Source organism: Oncorhynchus gorbuscha, unplaced genomic scaffold (assembly GCF_021184085.1).
Source record: "Oncorhynchus gorbuscha isolate QuinsamMale2020 ecotype Even-year unplaced genomic scaffold, OgorEven_v1.0 Un_scaffold_877, whole genome shotgun sequence".
Taxonomy (NCBI): Eukaryota; Metazoa; Chordata; class Actinopteri; order Salmoniformes; family Salmonidae; genus Oncorhynchus; species Oncorhynchus gorbuscha.
This window is the reverse complement of record NW_025745859.1, coordinates 125,809-150,687: the sequence shown is the minus strand read 5'-3', so window position 1 is coordinate 150,687 and position 24,879 is coordinate 125,809. Positions and strand designations below refer to the sequence as shown.

The following is a 24,879-nucleotide window of genomic DNA, read 5'->3' as shown; positions in this document are numbered from 1 at the left end:
GAGCTAATAGCTAGCCCCCCCCCCCCACACACACACACACAGATTGGGTTGATGCCTGAATGCAACATGCTCACTGAAGTGGAATGCTAGAAACAAAGCTCAGTCCCCTTGTCACTCTAAGATACATGCAGCCAGACCTAATGGGGCAGCTCAGAACACACACACACACACACACACACACACACACACACACACACACACACACACACACACACACACACACACACACACACACACACACACACACACACACACACACACACACACACACACACACACACACACACACACACACACACACACACACACACACACACACACAGCTCAGAACACACACACACACACACAGCTCAGAACACACACACAGCTCAGAACTCACACACACAAAAACCAACCACAGCTCAGAAAGCAGTGAAATCCATCGACCTCTTCTCCTAGTTTCATAACAGCCATCCTCCTTAGTAATGGCTATCCAGTCAGTGGTACCATACAGGTTATTTCACATCATATTAATTACAGGCAGTGAATGGAAGGGATAAGGGCCATTAGAAAGATCTTGGCCCATTAGAAATATATTGGCCCGTAAGAAAGATCTTGGCCCATGAGAAAGATCTTGGCCCATTAGACCGATCTTGGCCCGTTAGAAAGATCTTGGCCCGTTAGAAAGATCTTGGTCCGTTAGAAAGATCTTGGCATAGGCAAAGCAGCATAATAGTATCAATAGAATAAAAGGTAAACAATCGATTTGAAGTTAAGGAAGCAGCCATTACTTAGTAAACCATAAAGGAGTGCAATGAGGAATCCATTCTCTTCACTGTGACCTTGTCCTGACTCTGTGTGTGTCACAGCATCTGTGACTTGTTATAGCCTGTTATGACCTGTTATTTATGACCTGTTATTAACACCCTGTGTGTCTCCCTCCCTTCAGGGCAGAACATTCCTGGTGTCAGACCAATGTCTGCAGCATGCATTTAGTCTTCACCACAGTCTCTGTGCCAGCCTACTGCTGGCCTACCAGGGCCTGTTTGGTTACTTCACCTCCGTCAGCAAGGACCTGCCCTCCTCACACCGCATGGAGCTAGGTAGACCTACACTACACCATGGTAACACTAGAAACAGTGTCACACACCCATCACGTTGCCAGGTGGCTGCATGGAGCTAGGTAGACCTACACTACACCATGGTAACACTAGAAACAGTCAGTCACACACCCATCACGTTGCCAGGTGACTGCATGGAGCTAGGTAGACCTACACTACACCATGGTAACACTAGAAACAGTCAGTCACACACCCATCACGTTGCCAGGTGGCTGCATGGAGCTAGGTAGACCTACACTACACCATGGTAACACTAGAAACAGTCAGTCACACACCCATCACATTGCCAGGTGACTGCATGGAGCTAGGTAGACCTACACTACACCATGGTAACACTAGAAACAGTGTCACACACCCATCACGTTGCCAGGTGACTGCATGGAGCTAGGTAGACCTACACTACACCATGGTAACACTAGAAACAGTCAGTCACACACCCATCACGTTGCCAGGTGGCTGCATGGAGCTAGGTAGACCTACACTACACCATGGTAACACTAGAAACAGTCAGTCACACACCCATCACGTTGCCAGGTGGCTGCATGGAGCTAGGTAGACCTACACTACACCATGGTAACACTAGAAACAGTCAGTCACACACCCATCACGTTGCCAGGTGGCTGCATGGAGCTAGGTAGACCTACACTACACCATGGTAACACTAGAAACAGTCAGTCACACACCCATCACGTTGCCAGGTGGCTGCATGGAGCTAGGTAGACCTACACTACACCATGGTAACACTAGAAACAGTCAGTCACACACCCATCACGTTGCCAGGTGGCTGCATGGAGCTAGGTAGACCTACACTACACCATGGTAACACTAGAAACAGTGTCACACACCCATCACGTTGCCAGGTGGCTGCATGGAGCTAGGTAGACCTACACTACACCATGGTAACACTAGAAACAGTCAGTCACACACCCATCACGTTGCCAGGTGACTGCATGGAGCTAGGTAGACCTACACTACACCATGGTAACACTAGAAACAGTCAGTCACACACCCATCACGTTGCCAGGTGGCTGCATGGAGAAAAACCGTGTCAACTGAAATGGAAAGAATCTCCAGGATGTTGATGCTCCACAGATGTAATGGATCTGTGGCGCTGACAGACTGGGTCATTCCCCCATAGTCCATTTATTACCTCAGTTATGGCGTTGACATTACAACACTGGACCTGCAGCTTGATTTGACTGCAGGGTTTGAGTTGAAGAATTAGATTTAGAGAGCCCTGATACCCAGTGAGAGAATTACAGGACATTCAGCTGTGTATTACACCCCAACATGATCCAGAGACACACACCTCTAGCCTGCTGCCAGACTTTACTGTTAGAACGCTCTTGTTTAATTTTGTGCTCTTCTCTCTTGCTTTTTCCAATGTCTGTATCTAGAATGAGTGATATATTGTACCTTTGTCTTCATCAACTGGCTGTGTTGTTTATCATAGTATTTGCATGTCATCATTTGCTCCCTGCCTCCTACAAAAATAATTCCTGTCAGCCGTTCTAGAAGGAAGTTGATGGTAGTAGTTGACTTGCTCACCCTTGGAGTCACAACATCAACTCTCCTCCCTACAACTAGCTGTGGTCTGGTGCTTCACAGACTGTTAGTCACAACATCAACTCTCCTCCCTACAACTAGCTGTGGTCTGGTGCTTCACAGACTGTTAGTCACAGTCACAACATCAACTCTCCTCCCTACAACTAGCTGTGGTCTGGTGCTTCACAGACTGTTAGTCACAACATCAACTCTCCTCCCTACAACTAGCTGTGGTCTGGTGCTTCACAGACTGTTAGTCACAGTCACAACATCAACTCTCCTCCCTACAACTAGCTGTGGTCTGGTGCTTCACAGACTGTTAGTCACAACATCAACTCTCCTCCCTACAACTAGCTGTGGTCTGGTGCTTCACAGACTGTTAGTCACAGTCACAACATCAACTCTCCTCCCTACAACTAGCTGTGGTCTGGTGCTTCACAGACTGTTAGTCACAGTCACAACATCAACTCTCCTCCCTACAACTAGCTGTGGTCTGGTGCTTCACAGACTGTTAGTCACAACATCAACTCTCCTCCCTACAACTAGCTGTGGTCTGGTGCTTCACAGACTGTTAGTCACAACATCAACTCTCCTCCCTACAACTAGCTGTGGTCTGGTGCTTCACAGACTGTTAGTCACAACATCAACTCTCCTCCCTACAACTAGCTGTGGTCTGGTGCTTCACAGACTGTTAGTCACAACATCAACTCTCCTCCCTACAACTAGCTGTGGTCTGGTGCTTCACAGACTGTTAGTCACAGTCACAACATCAACTCTCCTCCCTACAACTAGCTGTGGTCTGGTGCTTCACAGACTGTTAGTCACAACATCAACTCTCCTCCCTACAACTAGCTGTGGTCTGGTGCTTCACAGACTGTTAGTCACAGTCACAACATCAACTCTCCTCCCTACAACTAGCTGTGGTCTGGTGCTTCACAGACTATTAGTCACAACATCAACTCTCCTCCCTACAACTAGCTGTGGTCTGGTGCTTCACAGACTATTAGTCACAGTCACAACATCAACTCTCCTCCCTACAACTAGCTGTGGTCTGGTGCTTCACAGACTGTTAGTCACAACATCAACTCTCCTCCCTACAACTAGCTGTGGTCTGGTGCTTCACAGACTGTTAGTCACAGTCACAACATCAACTCTCCTCCCTACAACTAGCTGTGGTCTGGTGCTTCACAGACTGTTAGTCACAGTCACAACATCAACTCTCCTCCCTACAACTAGCTGTGGTCTGGTGCTTCACAGACTGTTAGTCACAACATCAACTCTCCTCCCTACAACTAGCTGTGGTCTGGTGCTTCAGACTGTTAGTCACAACATCAACTCTCCTCCCTACAACTAGCTGTGGTCTGGTGCTTCACAGACTGTTAGTCACAGTCACAACATCAACTCTCCTCCCTACAACTAGCTGTGGTCTGGTGCTTCACAGACTGTTTCACAGTCACAACATCAACTCTCCTCCCTACAACTAGCTGTGGTCTGGTGCTTCACAGACTGTTAGTCACAACATCAACTCTCCTCCCTACAACTAGCTGTGGTCTGGTGCTTCACAGACTGTTAGTCACAGTCACAACATCAACTCTCCTCCCTACAACTAGCTGTGGTCTGGTGCTTCACAGACTGTTAGTCACAGTCACAACATCAACTCTCCTCCCTATCAACTAGCTTATTAATCCATTCTAACCTTAGAGGGCATAGTAACAAATCAACAGCAAGGTTACAACTGCTGTGGTCTGTGCTTCAAGACTCCTTAGTCACAGTCACAACATCAACTCTCCTCCCTACAAGTAGCAGTGGTCTGGTCCTTCCAGACTGTTAGTCACATCTTTATACAGGTATGTCCTTTTCTGTTAGTCCTACCTGAACCCTACAACTAGCTGTGGTCTTGCTTCTACAGACTGTTTCAACCTGTCACAACATCATCTCTCCTCCCTACAACTTTCTTGGTCCTTCTACAGACTGTTGTCACAGTCACAACATCAACTCTCCTCCCTACAACTAGCTTTCTTCCCACTGTTACACCACAAAAAAATCTTTCATCCTGAACATGATCAGTCTTATTAATCCACTCTAACCTTAGAGGTCATAGTAACAACAACAGTCATAGGTTAAACATGTCTTCATATATGTCCAATCACTCCTACTAGCCAAGCCCAGCATGCAAGTCCTTTTCTGTCACAGTCATATCTCTGGGGGCCAAGTCTCTCTCTCCTGACCAAAGGCTTCTTCTTTATAGGTTTTCCCCAGTCATATCTCTGGGGGCCAGGTCTCCTCCCTTCTGGCTCTCTTCTTCAGTTAACCTTTTCTTCACAGTCATTTCTGGGGGCCTTTGGTTTCTTCTCTCTCTCTGGCTTCCTTCTTCCTTTTTTCCCACAGTCATATCTCTGGGGGCCAGGTCTTTCTGTGTCTTCTCTTCTGGCTCTTTCTTCACTATAGTCCTTTTCTGTCACAGTCATATCTCTGGGGGTCCAGTCCTCTGTCTGTCATTTATTCTCTTCTTCTTCTCACAGTCATCTTGGTCCTTTTCTGTCATTTTCAGTCATATCTCTGGGGGCCAGGTCTCTCTCTCTCTGGCTCTCTTCTTCTTCTAATCCTTTTCTGCCACAGTCATATCTCTGGGGGCCAGGCCTCTCTCTCTCTCTCTGGCTCTCTTCTTCTTCTAATCCTTTTCTGTCACAGTCATATCTCTGGGGGCCAGGTCTCTCTCTCTCTCTCTCTGGCTCTCTTCTTCTTCTAATCCTTTTCTGCCACAGTCATATCTCTGGGGGCCAGGTCTCTCTCTCTGGCTCTCTTCTTCTTCTAATCCTTTTCTGTCACAGTCATATCTCTGGGGGCCAGGTCTCTCTCTCTGGCTCTCTTCTTCTTCTAATCCTTTTCTGTCACAGTCATATCTCTGGGGGCCAGGTCTCTCTCTCTCTCTCTGGCTCTCTTCTTCTTCTTGTCCTTTTCTGCCACAGTCATATCTCTGGGGGCCAGGTCTCTCTCTCTCTGGCTCTCTTCTTCTTCTAGTCATTTTCTGTCACAGTCATATCTTGGGGGGCCAGGTCTCTCTCTCTCTCTCTCTCTCTCTCTCTCTCTCTCTCTCTCTCTCTCTCTCTCTGGCTCTCTTGTCTTCTCTTCATCGATCTGATTGGCTCTTATGTCTAATGATACCGTTGATTTTCCAGCCTGTCTGTCAGACTTGACAGATCTGTATATGATTGTGGAATTGACAACAAAAAAGGACCTCTTTTTAATGCTCTTTGTTTTGTTCTCCAGAGGAACTAGACGTTGAGAACCGTCTCACTGAGCTCTGTGAACAAGTCAAGGTACGATATTAGTTTCTGCCATCAGCTCACAGTCTGAGCCCTTTTCATAGTCAAGTCGATAGGTCTACTTAGTGGACTAATCACTTCCAGCACTATGGCAGGTCTCCCTGACCCAGATTAAAGTCCTGGACTTAAACTCCTGGACAAAGTTCTTCATTGAGTATGATTGGATTTGAAATCAAATAGAGATGTGCTGACCTCAAGGAAACATGGAGGAATTGGAACAGGGCCTGTGTTTGTGTTTTAGCTTGTCTTTGTGGCGCCCCCTGGTGTCTATACTGAGCTAATCCATGTCCCCCTCTCTCCAACAGCAGAGAGCGGAGAGCCCGGACGAGCTGGCAGAGCTGGTCAATATGAACCTGGCCCAGCTGTGTTCCCTCCTCATGGCCCTGTGGGGTCAGTTCCTGGAGGTGGTCTCACTGCAGGAGAATGTTGCTGCCCTGCTGGCTGTGGAGCATCACACACTCGCAGCACCAGAGTGAGTGACCAGATTCGCAGCACCTGACCAGCACCTCACTAACCCTGCTGACCATGGTGCACCTCACTAACCCTGCTGACCATGGTGCACCTCACTAACCCTGCTGACCGGAATACACCTCACTAACCCTGCTGACCATGGTACACCTCACTAACCCTGCTGACCGTGGAGCACCTCACTAACCCTGCTGACCGTGGAGCACCCCACTAACCCTGCTGACCATGGTACCCTCACTAACCCTGCTGACCATGGAGCACCTCACTAACCCTGCTGACCATGGAGCACCTCACTAACCCTGCTGACCATGGTGCACCTCACTAACCCTGCTGACCATGGTACACCTCACTGACCGTGGAGTACCTCACTAACCCTGCTGACCATGGAGCACCTCACTAACCCTGCTGACCGTGGAGCACCTCACTAACCCTGCTGACCATGGTACACCTCACTAACCCTGCTGACCGTGGAGCACCTCACTGACCCTGCTGACCGTGGAGCACCTCACTGACCCTGCTGACCGTGGAGCACCTCACTAACCCTGCTGACCGTGGAGTACCTCACTAACCCTGCTGACCATGGAGCACCTCACTAACCCTGCTGACCGTGGAGCACCCCACTAACCCTGCTGACCGTGGAGCACCCCACTAACCCTGCTGACCATGGTACCCTCACTAACCCTGCTGACCATGGAGCACCTCACTAACCCTGCTGACCGTGGAGCCCTCACTAACCCCTGACCTGACCTGCTGACCATGGAGACCCCCTCACTAACCCTGCTGACCATGGAGCACCTCACTAACCCTGCTGACCGTGGAGCACCTCACTAACCCTGCTGACCATGGTACACCTCACTAACCCTGCTGACCATGGAGCACCTCACCTGGAGCACCCTAACCCTGACCGTGGAGCCCCTCACTAACCCTGCTGACCGTGGAGTACCTCACTAACCCTCACTAACCCTGCTGACCGTGGAGCACCTCACTAACCCTGCTGACCGTGGAGCACCTCACTAACCCTGCTGACCGTGGAGCCCCTCACTAACCCTGCTGACCGTGGAGCCCCTCACTAACCCTGCTGACCGTGGAGCCCCTCACTAACCCTGCTGACCATGGAGCCCCTCACTAACCCTGCTGACCATGGAGCCCCTCACTAACCCTGCTGACCATGGTACCCTCACTAACACTGCTGACCTCACCTCACTAACCCTGCTGACCATGGAGCACCTCACTAACCCTGCTGACCATGGTACACCTCACTAACCCTGCTGACCACTAACCCTGCTGACCATGGACACCTCACTAACCCTGCTGACCGTGGACCCCTCACTAACCCTGCTGACCGTGGTACACCTCACTAACCCTGCTGACCATGGAGCACCTCACTAACCCTGCTGACCATGGAGCCCCTCACTAACCCTGCTGACCATGGTACCCCTCACTAACCCTGCTGACCGTGGACCTCACCCTCACTCACTAACCCTGCTGACCGTAACCCTGCTGACCATGGTACACCTCACTAACCCTGCTGACCGTGGACCCTCACTAACCCTGCTGACCATGGAGCACCTCACTAACCCTGCTGACCATGGACTAACCCTGCTGACCATGGAGCACCTAACCCTGCTGACCATGGAGCCCCTCACTAACCCTGCTGACCATGGAGCCCCTCACTAACCCTGCTGACCATGGAGCCCCTCACTCTGTTCATGTGTTCTCATTCTGGTCTCTTGCTCTCCTTATTTCAGGTGCGGAGATTTGCAGAGGCCTTCTTTTGTCTGGAACACCCGAGACAAACGGCACTGGCCTATCAGGAACTACAGTAAGACAAATTACTAACGTGTGTGTGTGTCCTGTCTGTTTTTATGATTAATTAACCACCAATTCACAATAACAGAAAATGAAGATTTGTACGGTTTTATTTTTCCCTCCTCACGTCTTCTCTCCCCTCCTCGCGTCTTCTCTCCCCTCCTCGCGTCTTCTCTCCCCTCCTCGCGTCTTCTCTCCCCTCCTCGCGTCTTCTCTCCCGTCCTCGCGTCTTCTCTCCCCTCCTCACGTCTTCTTCCGCTCTCTCTCCCCTCCTCACGTCAGTGCTCACAGCCACCAGCAGATGACCACAGCCATCAAGAGTTCCTCCTACTTCCTGTCTCTACCACCACTTCCTGTTGCATGTGCCGACCTGGACGGGGACGTCAGCTCCCTGCCAATCATCTTCGAGGACAGATACCTGGACTCTATCACGGAAGGTCAGCGACGCAATAGAAATAGAATGAAATAGATTCTGTTTCTATATTTCTTTGAGTAACATGGCAGACCGTTAGAGAGACAGCTATTTAAAGCAGGGATGTGATCACTTCAATTTAGAAAAGTCAGCAAAGTAAATATTGTTTTCGGGCTATGTTATGATATATGTATAGAGGGTTATGTCATAAAAGCAAGAATTTGTGATTAATCAGGGAAAATCACATTCACGCTTGCACTTTAAAATATCATTCCTACAATCACAGTAACTTGTTCATTTAAGTGCCTTGAACATTTGAAGTGAGACTGGAAAGTGGCAACATGGAAGTGTTTCTTTGTCTTTCTCTATGAATATATTTGGTCTGTTGTGTATCGTCTCTATTTTTTCTGTCTGTTGATTGTTTCCTATGGCAACCCCATTTCACCTAATGTAATTCTGGGTATATGTAAATCTACTTGGTGGATAAAGGTCATTGATATTTTCTCCGTACTCTGGTTTCCCTGCTTCAGATCGGGACGGGCCGTGGCTGGGCATACATAACCCCCGGAGTGGCTCCACGTCCTCCGGTAACTCTAAGGCCTCATCCTCTTCCACTGCAGCTGCCGCAGCATCCTTCCCCAGCCCCATCCTGGAGCCTCGGCCCCCAACCATGATGGACACAACCTGGCCCGATGACTGCCCAGACCTGCCCAAGTCCAAAGGTGTGTTGTTGTTATTCATAGGAATAGTTACTATCATGATTACTACGCTAGACGTTCAGGTGATAGTTACTACGCTAGACGTTCAGGTGATAGTTACTACGCTAGACATTCAGGTGATAGTTACTACAGTACGCTAGACGTTCAGATGATAGTTACTACGCTAGACGTTCCGGTGATAGTTACTACGCTAGACGTTCCGGTGATAGTTACTACGCTAGACGTTCAGGTGATAGTTACTACGCTAGACGTTCAGATGTTAGTTACTACGCTAGACATTCAGGTGATAGTTACTACGCTAGACGTTCCGGTGATAGTTACTACGCTAGACGTTCAGGTGATAGTTACTACGCTAGACGTTCAGGTGATAGTTACTACGCTAGACGTTCAGGTGATAGTTACTACGCTAGACGTTCAGGTGATAGTTACTACGCTTGACGTTCAGGTGATAGTTACTACGCTAGACGTTCAGATGATAGTTACTACAGTACGCTAGACGTTCAGGTGATAGTTACTACGCTAGACGTTCCGGTGATAGTTACTACGCTAGACGTTCAGGTGATAGTTACTACAGTACGCTAGACGTTCCGGTGATAGTTACTACAGTACGCTAGACGTTCCGATGATAGTTACTACGCTAGACGTTCAGGTGATAGTTACTACGCTAGACGTTCAGGTGATAGTTACTACAGTACGCTAGACGTTCAGGTGATAGTTACTACGCTAGACGTTCAGGTGATAGTTACTACGCTAGACGTTCAGGTGATAGTTACTACAGTACGCTAGATGTTCAGGTGATAGTTACTACAGTACGCTAGATGTTCAGGTGATAGTTACTACGCTAGACGTTCAGGTGACAGTTACTACGCTAGACGTTCAGGTGATAGTTACTACGCTAGATGTTCAGGTGATAGTTACTACGCTAGACGTTCAGGTGATAGTTACTACAGTACGCTAGACGTTCAGATGATAGTTACTACGCTAGACGTTCAGGTGATAGTTACTACGCTAGACGTTCAGGTGATAGTTACTACGCTAGACGTTCAGGTGATAGTTACTACGCTAGACGTTCAGGTGATAGTTACTACAGTACGCTAGACGTTCAGGTGATAGTTACTACGCTAGACGTTCAGGTGATAGTTACTACAGTACGCTAGACGTTCAGGTGATAGTTACTACAGTACGCTAGATGTTCAGGTGATAGTTACTATAGTACGCTAGACGTTCAGGTGATAGTTACTACGCTAGACGTTCAGGTGATAGTTACTACGCTAGACGTTCAGGTGATAGTTACTACGCTAGACGTTCAGGTGATAGTTACTACGCTAGACGTTCAGGTGATAGTTACTATGCTAGACGTTCAGGTGATAGTTACTATGCTAGACGTTCAGGTGATAGTTACTACGCTAGACGTTCAGGTGATAGTTACTACAGTACGCTAGACATTCAGGTGATAGTTACTACAGTACGCTAGACGTTCAGGTGATAGTTACTACGCTAGACGTTCAGGTGATAGTTACTATGCTAGACGTTCAGGTGATAGTTACTACAGTACGCTAGACGTTCAGGTGATAGTTACTACAGTACGCTAGACATTCAGGTGATAGTTACTATGCTAGACGTTCAGGTGATAGTTACTATGCTAGACGTTCAGGTGATAGTTACTACAGTACGCTAGACGTTCAGGTGATAGTTACTACGCTAGACGTTCAGGTGATAGTTACTACGCTAGACGTTCAGGTGATAGTTACTACAGTACGCTAGACGTTCAGGTGATAGTTACTACAGTACGCTAGTCATTCAGGTGATAGTTACTACAGTACGCTAGACGTTCAGAGGATAGTTATTGTGTGTTCTGCCCCCAGTGAGTACTGTCTCAGTCTACATGTCTTGGTAAATGTGGCACTGACAAATCCTTGACAATGCTCCCTTGAATAGAGTGGGAACCATGATGTTGCATCAGTTCATCTGAAGCACGTTGGGTTTGTGATAAAACTCCTTAAATATAAAACACATGCTTTTTCTTTGTATTAAAGGCAAGTCTGTGAAACTGAAGAAGAACGCCAAGACGGAGAGGGAGAATGCCAAGAAGCTCATCAGACAGGGATCCAAGGACTCTGTGGTTCTGGTGGCTTATAAGAACCTGGGGAAGGCCGCTAACTCGGCTAACCCTTCACAGCTAACACATGGAGAAACTGACCATGACAGAGAGACCCAGGGACAGGGAGAGGCTGGCCTGAAGCAGCAGAGGGAGGAGAGGGAGCAGGGGGAGAGGGATGCCTTGCTGGGGGTGACTGGGGGAGACTCCAACACTGACCTAAGGACTAGGATCTCCAAATATTTTCCTGAGCCTGGTGCTACCACCGCCACTGGACAGGCAAATGCTGTTCTTAATTTTGACTCTCTCCTTGAGGATGACGTCCTAGTAGCTAGTGGCGTGGCTAGCCAGAAAGGTTACTTCACAGCCTTAGTGAGCTTGGACACACAGAACAAACCGGCCCAGGCTGGTCCTGGAGCTGTAGCCGGATTAGCCACCACAGAAAATAACCAAGTAATTAACAAAAATGCTGCCGTTGACCACTGCAGCCAGCAGCTGCCCGATCACTACACGCCTGGTTCTACCGCCACTGGACTCCGGCACATCGAGGTCCAACCCAGTGACAAGGACCCGTACCAAGGAGACACAGTGACAGTTCTCCTGCCCTGTCGGACAGATGGGGATGGGACCTCCAAAAGAGATATCCCAGAAATCACCCAGACAGACCTGTGTATGTCTGACTCTAAACACCTTGCTATGAGAGACTGGAGTTCTGAGGTGTCTGACAGGCCTTGGGGTAGAGAGGTAAAGACAGAGGTTAGTCAGAGGCCAGGCCTGGTGCTTCTACAGCAGGTGAAAGGTGATTGTATCAGGCTGCCACCAGACGGAGGTGCTGCTGTCCCCAGTGCCTCCTCCCGCCTCTCCGACTCTGGTATCGAGAGCGAGCCCAGTTCCTTCGCTATCCAGCTGGCTACTCAGGGTGGGGCCGTAGGGCTGGTTGGGGCCCCTGAGACTGAGTTAGGCCCCCAGCAGGCCGAACGACCCCTACTCAGCCCTGCTCCCCGGCCCGTCCAGCCCACCTCTGTCCATAAGGGCAGCATGGGGACTGGAGAGGGCCTCAACCCGGAGAGCACAGTCAGCGCGGTCAGCGGCGTCCAGTCTTCCCTCACCTCCATCAACTCGCTGCCCTCGGATGACGAGGGGGAGGGGGGTACGTCTGTGTCCAGGGGCTCCAGCAGTGTAGGAGGAGGGGAGGCCGAGGGGCCACCAGGCCCAGGGGGAATGAGGAAGTCCAGTGTTCTGGTACAGGAGCAACAGAGCCTGGTGTTCTCTGGAGAACCATCACCATCTCTCCCAACATGCTGCTCTGTACCCAGCCAAACGCACCCCGACGCTGGGTTGGGCCTCAACACCACTGCTAGTGGGGGATCTGCATCTCAATATCTGCCTCCTAGGACTTTTTCCTCAACCTCTGAGTCAACACTTAACACTGATCCCAGGTTGTTAACATGTTCCTCTGAGGGGGCAGAAGGGGTCCAGGTGCCCCCCGTAGTGAGCCCCAGACAGCCTCCTATCCCTCCTCTAACTCCACTGCCAGCAGCAGTGACCTGGTCAAGAAGGGACTGGTAGAAAACTACTTTGGCTCTCGCTCCAGCACAGACGTCTCAGAGATCAGCCCTGTAGAGACGTCAGCTATCACCCTGGGGATACTGTCTGGAGCGGGGCCGGGGCTGCCTGTAGAGGAAGACGAGGAAGAGGACAACGAGATGATAGAGAACGGCTTCTACGAGGAAGGAGACGGCTTGGCGTTCGTGAACGGTGTTGTTGACGAGGAGGAGGAGGATGAAGGAGATGGAGGGGCAGTAGGAAGGAGTCTGATGTTTGAACAGTTGGGACTGGACCATGTTCAGGAGCCCAGGGGTCTTCCTCCAGGCTATGGTGCCCATGTCCGCTCCCCCCTGGCTCCCAGCTCAGTGGGCTCTTCCCAGGGGAGAATTCTAGTCCCTACCCCTTCCACCTCCCTCACCTCCAACAGCCTGCGCTGGTATGACAGTGCCCCCACACCACAGATGAAAGCGTGAGTCCACAGTCTAGTCATCTCATGTCCTCCGTCTAGTCACCTCATGTCCTACGGTCCACAGTCTAGTCACCTCATGTCCTACGGTCCACAGTCTAGTCACCTCATGTCCTACGGTCCACAGTCTAGTCACCTCATGTCCTACGGTCCACAGTCTAGTCACCTCATGTCCTACGGTCCACAGTCTAGTCACCTCATGTCCTACGGTCCACAGTCTAGTCACCTCATGTCCTACGGTCCACAGTCTAGTCACCTCATGTCCTACGGTCCACAGTCTAGTCACCTCATGTCCTACAGTCCACAGTTCCATCATTTAATTTCTAATTCTTTGATGGTTCTGTCTTAAGCCTTAGCTAGGGAAATGTTGCTCCGTTAACTTTATTGTATTAGGTTGATTTGACAGGGACGATGCACCATTTGCACATTAATGTGGTTCTTTGTGGCTCAGTCTGTTGATAATGGCACCTGCAACGCCAAGGGTCGTAGGTCCGATTCCTGTTGGGACCACCCATATGTAGAATGTATGCATGCATGACTGTAAGTCCATTTGGATTAAAGCATTTGCTATATGGCATATACACTGAGTGTACAAAACATTAGGAACATCCTCTTAATATTGCATTGCACCCCCCCCCCCCTTGTCTTCAGTTCTTCACACAAACCGGTGAATCTGGAACCTACTACCATACCCTGTTCAGAGGCACTTCAATATGTTGTCTCGCCCATTCACCCTCTGAATGACACACATACACAATCCATGTCTCAATTGTCTTAAGGCGTAAAAATCATTCTTTAACCTGTCTCCTCCCCTTCATCTACACTGATTGAAGTGCATTTAACAAGTGACATCAATAAGGGATTGTATCTTTCACCTGGTCAGTCTATGTCATGGAAAGAGCAGGTGTTCTTAATGTTTTGTACACTCAGTGTATATGCTCAGTGTACAGTAGTAGTATTATTATGATTATCATAATAGCTTATATTATTAATCAACATTACTGGCCAGGTAAATAATAAAATTGTCTTCCTTATCCTCGTGGTGTAGTTTTGTTGCAGCCAAAGAGGAGTTGAAGCAGCTGAGACTGCCAGGGTTCCTGTACAGTGAGGTGGGAGACCTGGCCTCCAGTGTCCCTTACTTTAGCCTGGAGGAGGATGACAACTGTGACGAGGGCATCCACCTCATCGTCTGTGTCCACGGCCTCGATGGTAACTACACTTTATCCATTTAGTCAGATAATCAACCCATCTTGTTATTTGCTTCAGTTCTTTTGGCACAGGACATGTTGTGGTCTGATATATGGACTTGGCAATGGAACCAATAGGAAAGACCCAATAGTGGTTCCAGACAGGTTAATGCATCGCTCATAGTATTTGAAAGATTTCAAACGGTATTTGAACCCAGGTCTAATGTGAAATATCTTGGGTGTTCCTTCATTCTGTGTCTTCCAGGTAACAGTGCTGACCTGCGTCTGGTGAAGACCTACCTGGAGCTGGGCCTACCTGGAGCTAGGATAGACTTCCTCATGTCCGAACGCAACCAGGTAACTAACCATAGTGTACCACACCTGAACCAACCGACACTAACTCATTATGGTACACCTGAACCAACCGACACTACCTCATTATGGGATACCTGAACCAACCGACACTACCTCATTATGGGATACCTGAACCAACCGACACTACCTCATTATGGGATACCTGAACCAACCTACAATACCTCATTATGGGATACCTGAACCAACCGACACTACCTCATTATGGGATACCTGAACCAACCGACACTACCTCATTATGGGATACCTGAACCAACCGACACTACCTCATTATGGGATACCTGAACCAACCGACACTACCTCATTATGGGATACCTGAACCAACCGACACTAACTCATTAAGGGATACCTGAACCAACCGACACTACCTCATTATGGGATACCTGAACCAACCAACACTACCTCATTATGGGATACCTGAACCAACCGACACTACCTCATTATGGGATACCTGAACCAACCGACACTACCTCATTATGGTACACTTGAACCAGCCGACACTACCTCATTATGGTACACCTGAACCAACCGACACTACCTCATTATGGGATACCTGAACCAACCGACACTACCTCATTATGGTACACCTGAACCAACCGACACTACCTCATTATGGTACACTTGAACCAACCGACACTACCTCATTATGGGATACCTGAACCAACCGACACTACCTCATTATGGTACACCTGAACCAACCGACACTACCTCATTATGGTACACCTGAACCAACCGACACTACCTCATTATGGTACACCTGAACCAACCGACACTACCTCATTATGGTACACCTGAACCAACCGACACTACCTCATTATGGTACACCTGAACCAACCGACACTACCTCATTATGGTACACCTGAACCAACCGACACTACCTCATTATGGTACACCTGAACCAACCGACACATTCGTACTTGAATGACAATCAACAATGGATGGTTAATAGGAATTTCTTCTAGTTTCGTCTCATGGGAGTGCAGTATTGTCACGGGAGTGCAGTTTCGTTTGTATCCTCTTATGGAAGTGCAGTAAACAATGCCTTGTCTTTGTCAGTCTGTAGAACTTTAGGTCTGACATTTTGTTGTTTTCCCCACAGAATGACACGTTTGCTGACTTTGAGCAGATGACAGACCGGCTGTTGGATGAAATAGTTCAGTACATTCAGATCTACAACCTCACCGTCTCTAAGATCAGGTACATATGGGTTCTTCAGGTCTACAACCTCACTGTCTCTAAGATCAGGTACATATGGGTTTTCCAGGTCTACAACCTCACCGTCTCTAAGATCAGGTACATATGGGTTCTTCAGGTCTACAACCTCACTGTCTCTAAGATCAGGTACATATGGGTTTTCCAGGTCTACAACCTCACCGTCTCTAAGATCAGGTACATATGGGTTTTCCAGGTCTACAACCTCACTGTCTCTAAGATCAGGTACATATGGGTTCTTCAGGTCTACAACCTCACTGTCTCTAAGATCAGGTACATATGGGTTTTCCAGGTCTACAACCTCACCGTCTCTAAGATCAGGTACATATGGGTTCTTCAGGTCTACAACCTCACCGTCTCTAAGATCAGGTACATATGGGTTTTCCAGGTCTACAACCTCACCGTCTCTAAGATCAGGTACATATGGGTTTTCCAGGTCTACAACCTCACCGTCTCTAAGATCAGGTACATATGGGGTTTCCAGGTCTACAACCTCACCGTCTCTAAGATCAGGTACATATGGGTTTTCCAGGTCTACAACCTCACTGTCTCTAAGATCAGGTACATATGGGTTCTTCAGGTCTACAACCTCACCGTCTCTAAGATCAGGTACATATGGGTTTTCCAGGTCTACAACCTCACTGTCTCTAAGATCAGGTACATATGGGTTCGTCAGGTCTACAACCTCACTGTCTCTGCTTTTTTAATTGTCCCCCTACTATGGGTGCTTTAGTCTGAAGTGTGTCCCTCTCTTCTTCTTCATCTGCGCTGATGGAAAGAAGTAATAATGGGATGGGTAGAAGCAACATAGTGGATCTCAAGCACCCATGAATTGGTTTTCTGTCCAGTCTGTCCAGTGAGTCACCCCTTTCCCACTGTCCAGTGAGTCACCCCTTTCCCACTGTCCAGTCAGTGAGTCACCCCTTTCCCACTGTCCAGTGAGTCACCCCTTTCCCACTGTCCAGTCAGTCAGTCACCCCTTTCCCACTGTCCAGTCAGTCAGTCACCCCTTTCCCACTGTCCAGTCAGTCAGTCACCCCTTTCCCACTGTCCAGTCAGTCAGTCACCCCTTTCCCATCAGTGCAGATGGAGAAAAGAAGACAGAGTTGAATCAGCTTAATACTATTGAGATGCCCCCTGGTGTATAACAGTGCTCTCCACATCCAGCCATATTTAATTGTCCCCCACCATGAAATTGGGGAGGGGATCTGTCTCGGTCCTTTAATATGTTAGGCCCTCATGATATCTCAGAAACCACTGGCCCAATTCTGAGGAAACTTGGGTGAATGATGCATCTTGCCAAAGAGATCCGTCATTTACAAAAGTACACTGATTGGCCCAAGCTATAGGGTGGCTGCGTCATTCGTGGGGGACGACATGTTTACTGTTACCTTGTTTGATTTGAGCTCCTGCGTGATCTCTGACCTGTATCTATATTCTCTGTTTCTCAGCTTTGTAGGCCACTCGCTGGGGAACCTGATAGTTCGTTCAGTACTGACCAGACCCAGGTTTAAATGTTACCTGAGCAGACTTCACACCTTCCTCTCTCTGTCTGGACCTCACCTGGGTACCCTGTACAACAGCTCTGCTCTGGTCAACACAGGTATGTCTCTCTACACGATACCCTCTACAGCAGGGATCATCACCTAGATTCAGCCACGGAGCGATTTGTTTATTTTCTGGAGCGGATGGTTGGGGAGGCCGGAACAATTATAAATAATATTCAAATTGACCGCAAGAAGCCCAAATATATATATGTTTGACTAAAACGTAACTATTTCAAACCTTGCTTATATTTGTATAAGATCATGTGTGTTTGATGCGTGGGAAGACTTAAACATATTTCTTAAATTCACCTAATTTGGAGCTGATTTCCTGGTGTTTTTAGCGTCTTTTATGTCCAACGATGAAAATTCCGCACAGAATTTGTATTTATTTATTTTTGCTCTGAAAACTTGGGAGGGCGAAATAAAACCATCCATGGGACAAAATCAGACCACTGGCCACCAGTTGGGATTTTGAAGAATCTGACCAATATCCTACCTCATTAGATTTATTTAGTTCTTGCTCGCAGTGTGTTTGCGAGATGCCGTACAAAAGGCAGTTTTAAAACCGTCCCGTGACTCCTACAGACATCCACCAAACAAGCAAAAACCGACTCTATGAGAATGAGTGTGACAACTGATAGCCTATCTATAAGTGACTATGTCAGTCAATCAGGTGGCTAGCTGCCTGCAGAGACTTCTATTGCAGAAAATCGGAAGGGCTCTGGCTAGTAGTACTTAGACAGTTAGAAAGATGATGTAAGAAGCTAACATTTAAACAGATCCTGCCTTAGCAGGAGGAAATAAAATAGGCTACTAAGTTGTAATAACTGTGGTTTACAGAGAGTAGGTTACTGAGCCAGACAGTGATGTGGCGCTCAGTGGTGAGGCTGAGGCAGGCTACAATGCATGCAGAAGGAAGCAGAGGAGACATTTAGACAATACTTTAAAACCTCTTCGGGCTAGGGGGCAGTATTTTCACATTCGGATGAAAAGCGTGCCCAGAGTAAACTGCCTGCTACTCAGGCCCACAAGCTAAGATATGCATATTATTAGTAGTTTTGGATAAGAAACACTCTGAAGTTTCTAAAACCTTTTGAATGATGTCTGTGAGTATAACAGAACTCATATGGCAGGTGAAAACCTGAGAAATATTCCAACCAGGAAGTGGGAAATCTGAGGTTTGTAGTTTTTCAACTCATTCTCTATCGAAAACACAGTGTAAATGGGGTCATATTGCACTTCCTAAGGCTTCCACTAGATGTCAAGTCTTTAGAACGTTGTTTCAGGCTTCTATTGTGAAAGGGGGGCGAATTAGACCAGTCAGAGTAGGTGGCTCAGTTGAAAGCTATGAGTTGTTTATCACGCGCTGCTGTGAGCACGAGCTCTGTTCCCTTTCCTTTCTAAAGACAAAGGAATTGTCCGGTTGAAACATTATTGAAGATTTATGATAAAAACATCCTAAAGATTGATTATATACATCGTTTGACATGTTTCCACGAACTGTAATGGAACTTTTTGGACTTTTTGTCTGGACTTAGTTCCCACGCCTTGTGCATTTGGATTGGTGAACTAAACGCACAAACAAAAAGGAGGTATTTATTGAACAAAACAAACATTTATTGTCAAACTGGGATTCCTGGGAGTGCATTCCGAGGAAGATCATCAAAGTTAAGTGAATATTTATAACGCTTTTTCAGACTTTTGTTGACTCCACAAAATGGCGGATGCATGTATGGCTTGTTTTGGTGGCTGAGCGCTGTACTCAGATTATTGCATGGTGTGCTTTCGCTGTAAAGCTTTTTTGAAATCTAACACAGTGGTTGCATTAAGGAGAAGTTTATCTTTAAAAACACAGGATACAACATTCCATTTAAAAAGCTCCTAGCTTAGAATTTTTATTTTATTTTTATGTATACTATTCCAGGAAAGTGTACTGTGAAAATGTTGAATGTATACTTCCCTTTAACTACGACACTGTGCTACGCTCAGTCAAGGAAACAAGTCATTGTCTTCCGCTCCCTAGTTGATTTAGTCAGTCTTTAACCCCTGTGTTCCTCCTCCTTCCTCCCTCCCAGGCCTGTGGTTCATGCAGAAGTGGAAGAAGTCTGGCTCCCTGCTCCAGCTGACCTGCAGAGACCACTCTGATCCCAGACAGACCTTCCTCTACAAGCTTAGCAAGAAATCTGGTGAGTTGAGCAGAGTAAAGATCATTGTTGTTGTGTAATTTGTTACATTGTTAACGCCTGGTATCGATCTGTTCTCCTGAGCATTTAAATGAAGCTTGTTGTCTATTGTTACATGAATAACAGGTGTGCTGTGTCAATGTATTGTGGCAGGTCTTCATCACTTCAGGAACGTGGTGTTAGTGGGCTCTCTGCAGGATCGTTACGTCCCATATCACTCAGCCAGGATAGAGATGTGTAAGACAGCCCTGAAGGACAAACAAACAGGTGGGCCCTAAACGTGTGTCCCACAGGACATTTATTCACAGTGTAGACAAGCTACTGGACCAATAGCCTGGTTCCTCTCGCTGCTGCTTGCTGTTGGGGCTTTGTTAGGCCGGGTTACAGTTAAGCACTTTGTGACAACAGTTGATGTTGAAATGGCTTCATGAATACATTTGATTGATTGTTGTCATGTACGGCTCAGTTGGTTAGAGCATGGCCCTTGCAACATTAGGTTTGTGGGTTTGATTCCCGGGCCACCCAGATGTAAAATGTATGCACACGCTTCTAAATGGAGTTTATTCTTCTTCTCTCTGTCACTCCCTTTTTTCTCTTCAATCCCTTTCTGTCACCCCCCTTCTCACTTCCGCTACCCCTCTCTCACTACCCCTCTCTCACTCCCCCTCTCTCACTACCCCTCTCCCACTCCCCCTCTCTCACTACCCCTCTCCCAGGTTCAGTATATGTAGAGATGATAGAGAACCTGTTGCTGCCGGTGCTCCAGAACAGAGACTGTAACCTGGTGCGTTACGATGTCATCCATGCTCTGCCCAACACCGCCAACTCCCTGATTGGCCGAGCAGCACACATCGCCGTCCTCGACTCGGAAATCTTTCTGGAGAAGTTCTTCCTGGTCGCAGGCCTGAAGTTCTTTCAGTAGGAGGGGAGGGGTCTATGAATCCAACTAATGGCTGGAAGGGGGGATGGGAGGGGGGCTTTACCAATCTAACCAATGGCTGGAGCGGAGGGACGTTTTTTTCAGTAGGAAGTAGGAGTGGCCACCCAATCAAATCAATGACTGGAGGAGGGAGAATGGGGGCCTCTCAATCAATAACCTGGTCCCATATCTGTTTTGACCGTTTTGGTCAACTCCTATAGTCATTGACATGTCAAAAGAAATGTATGCATTGTATCCTGTGGAGGTCACCGGGTGGAAGGAGTTTACACATTTAAGACCATGTCAGTGATGCTGAAGTGAGATCTCTGCCCATCTCCATCCAATGACCATAGAAGTTGACAAGACTGCACAAAATGATCTGGGACCAGGCTAGCAAATAAAACCTGTGGCTGGAGGGAGAAGGGAAGAGAGGAGAACGTGGAGCATACATAGAATATAATTACTAGACCATCAATCTAGTGATGCTATTTCTATCATGTGGAGCTTATATTACCTCACTGCATCCAAACCCCAATTCTCAATATTGTATCTGGTTGAGGCGTACGGTTTTACAGATGCATCTGCTTCCATATGGAAGATCAAAATTCTAATATCAGTGTTTATTTTTAGTTTTTTTAGCTCTTTTTTGTTATCGGTTTGTTAGTGAATGTTCCTCATTTTCATTGTTCTACTTCCATTATTCAAAAGATGATTTCAAGTTGATTTTATGAATGTACTTGTGGTGGGGGGATGGTTTTCCTTCTCATATTGTAATCTTGTCAGTGTTATTTATCTATGAAATGGTTATATTTTCACATGGTTTTGTTAAAACCATTCATTCATTTATTAAGACGATTGCAATACCGATCTGGAAATGTAGCTGCTAAAAATGGTGAGCTGACTCATCTTCTCATATTGTCGTCACCTTTATTTAAAAGGTGCATTTTCTTCAACAACAACAAATTAGTCGTAAAGTCAAACTATTATACTCTTGCATTAATTTGCACCACAACTGTATAAAAAAAACAGATTTTCTACCGAGGATGGTCATTTTTACTAAGTACATATTTTACTATCAGAATTTTAATTTGTGTTTATTTTTTCATTTTACAAAGGTAAAGGCTTCCAGTCTAGTCGAACTAACTTAACGGAATCAATTTGATTGTAACTCGGACAATGCAGCCTGGGACTTATAAGGCTTTGCGGTTTTCTATAGCTCTGGACCAGGGCGTTCGGTGCAGGTTGTTGGCGCTGAGCCTTCCTGAACATGGGAAGAGACAACTCGTTGCGCACTGGACCAGAGCTAGGTTTTATACTGTATGCTGTTACTTTGCCATTACAGCATCGTGCACAACACTAAACCCAACCTGGTGTTGGGAACATTATACGAGCCTTGCTTGATTAAAGCATGAGAACATTTTATTACAAGAGGTTTTAAATAAACTCGTTCAACTGTTATAGCCAGAAGGGTCGTGTTCATTAGGGCTCACCGTAGCAAAACGTTTTCTAACAGAAAGCAAAGAAAGCCTTGCTTATTGGACAAGTTCATGTAGGGAAGAACCCTGTTTGATTCTGTTTTCTTCCGCCTGGTGCCAAATGAATACGACCCAGATGTAAAGGTGGGGTGGAGCTAAGGGTCAGTACTTATGAATAGCACATATCTTGGTTCATGGAGAGTATTTATGTTTTGCTGTCATAGATGGGTGGGTGTATTATTTATGCTTTTTAACATGAGTATTGTTTTTAGATATAAAATCAACTTCTCATTTCTTTGTGAAAATGGTTTGTAATCATTGCACTCTTTACCATTAAATAAATGTATTATAAATAATTGTTGGTCTTTTTTTTTGCTCATTTATGCAATTTGGTTGAAGGTTAAGAACTCAAATGTTTGACTAGATGGTAGTGTATGTGGATTCCACTGCAAGATAATCACCTTTCCCTGCCAGAGAAAAAAACAATTGGCAATAGTATGGTTTTCAATCTATTCCATCTCCAGAAAAGGTTATCTAGACTTGAAGAGGACTAGCCTGGATGAAAAGGTTATCTAGACCTGAAGAGGACTAGCCTTGATGAAAAGGTTATCTAGACCTGAAGAGGACTAGCCTTGATGAAAAGGTTATCTAGACTTGAAGAGGACTAGCCTGAATGAAAAGGTTATCTAGACTTGAAGAGGACTAGCCTTGATGAAAAGGTTATCTAGACTTGAAGAGGACTAGCCTGGATGAAAAGGTTATCTAGACCTGAAGAGGACGAGCCTTGATGAAAAGGTTATCTAGACCTGAAGAGGACTAGCCTGGATGAAAAGGTTATCTATACTTGAAGAGGACTAGCCTGAATGAAAAGGTTATCTAGACTTGAAGAGGACTAGCCTGGATGAAAAGGTTATCTAGACTTGAAGAGGACTAGCCTGGATGAATAGGTTATCTAGACCTGAAGAGGACTAGCTTGGATGAAAAGGTTATCTAGACCTGAAGAGGACTAGCCTGGATGAATAGGTTATCTAGACTTGAAGAGGACTAGTCTGGATGAAAAGGTTATCTAGACTTGAAGAGGACTAGCCTGGATGAAAAGGTTATCTAGACTTGAAGAGGACTAGCCTGGATGAAAAGGTTATCTAGACTTGAAGAGGACTAGCCTGGATGAAAAGGTTATCTAGACTTGAAGAGGTTATCTAGACTTGAAGAGGACTAGCCTGGATGAAAAGGTTATCTAGACTTGAAGAGGACTAGCCTGGATGAAAAGGTTATCTAGACTTGAAGAGGACTAGCCTGGATGAATAGGTTATCTAGACTTGAAGAGGACTAGCCTGGATGAAAAGGTTATCTAGACTTGAAGAGGACGAGCCTGGATGAATAGGTTATCTAGACTTGAAGAGGACTAGCCTGGATGAAAAGGTTATCTAGACTTGAAGAGGACTAGCCTGGATGAAAAGGTTATCTAGACTTGAAGAGGACTAGCCTGGATGCCAACTCCTTATGGAACTGTCATGCCAACTGCAAGATGGCTGACAATGAAATGGCAATGGAGTAGGCTAAAAACAAATTGGGCTATTTTATTCCGCCATCAAATAAAGTGTCTCTGGTTTTAATGTTTGATGGATTTGGGATGAATGTTCCTCATTGAGGTTGTGTAAAAACAAACGACAGTCAACCATCCTAGGAATGTGTGAATGGACATTTATTAGTAGGCTATGCCATTTATTCAGTGTCTACAAGCCTAGTTTACCCCTCGCTCCCTTGCCCCTGTTTGGAGTAAATCATAAAAGCCTGTTGCAACCAGCTGATTTTAGGAATGTTGTCGCCCATGGTAACACAATGGAGTCCCGATTGACCTCCATCTCCACGCACACACACACCCACTCACTACACAAACGCCTCCCCTTTTACCCCAGTCTCTCCTCTCGACGTCCCCTTTCAGAGAGCAGAGGGGCATTGTGGGATGACGTAATGTGTTCCTAAATGAGACAGTCCTTCAAAGGGACTAAACTAGGTTGAGCTGACTGCAAGAAAGAGGAGTGGGGGTGTAGGGGTCAGAGGGCGGTAGATGAGGGGTGACGGGGTGGTGAGGTTTGGGGAGGGGGGGGGTGTTATTAGGCTCATCTCCCCCCTAAAATGACGGGAAGTAGACAATGGATGGCCATCTTTTCTTGACGTGAAGAAAAGGTCAACAGGGCTAGGGAAACAAAATACAACAACACCAGGTGTGAGTCAACTGTCAACAGTATTGTCCAGAGATCACAGTCCTGGGGGCAGTTTATCCATCCATGGCCTTTACAAACCCTCTTTTACACATCCTGTCCACCAGCAGACTGCAAAGTTGTTAAACATCTCACACAGTCTAATTAAGGCGTGATAAGAGGACTGGGGCTGATTTCTTTCTCACAGACAGGTGTTATGTAGTATATATGTGTCAGATGATTGTCAGGAAAGTAGCAACTGTTTAAACATGTAATCTAACTCTGGAGA

The 24,879-nt window shown here is 46.9% G+C and overlaps 2 protein-coding genes across 2 annotated transcripts in view; both read left to right on the top strand.

Moving 5' to 3' along the window:
* LOC124020687 (protein FAM135A-like) overlaps positions 1–22,742 on the top strand; it is a 58,644-nt gene extending 35,902 nt beyond the window's left edge. The window contains 15 exon segments of the mRNA XM_046335934.1: positions 929–1,082; positions 5,916–5,965; positions 6,277–6,435; positions 8,188–8,261; positions 8,531–8,685; positions 9,191–9,382; positions 11,416–12,971; positions 12,974–13,494; positions 14,540–14,700; positions 14,944–15,035; positions 16,150–16,247; positions 17,714–17,865; positions 19,885–19,995; positions 20,146–20,259; positions 20,709–22,742. Of these exon segments, the coding sequence (XP_046191890.1) occupies positions 929–1,082; positions 5,916–5,965; positions 6,277–6,435; positions 8,188–8,261; positions 8,531–8,685; positions 9,191–9,382; positions 11,416–12,971; positions 12,974–13,494; positions 14,540–14,700; positions 14,944–15,035; positions 16,150–16,247; positions 17,714–17,865; positions 19,885–19,995; positions 20,146–20,259; positions 20,709–20,914 (3,795 nt within the window). The 3' untranslated portion in view covers positions 20,915–22,742.
* Positions 939–4,064, top strand: LOC124020686. Its single transcript, XM_046335933.1, has 2 exons — positions 939–2,042; positions 2,125–4,064. The coding sequence occupies exon 2, from the start codon at positions 2,626–2,628 to the stop codon at positions 3,997–3,999; it is 1,374 nt and encodes a 457-aa protein (XP_046191889.1). The 5' UTR covers positions 939–2,042; positions 2,125–2,625; the 3' UTR covers positions 4,000–4,064.
* Positions 22,743–24,879: the final 2,137 nt, after the last annotated feature.

Coding starts and splice junctions, on each gene's coding strand:
- LOC124020686 (XM_046335933.1), top strand. CDS start 2,626: ATGGTAGTAGTTGACTTGCTCACCCTTGGAGTCACAACATCAACTCTC.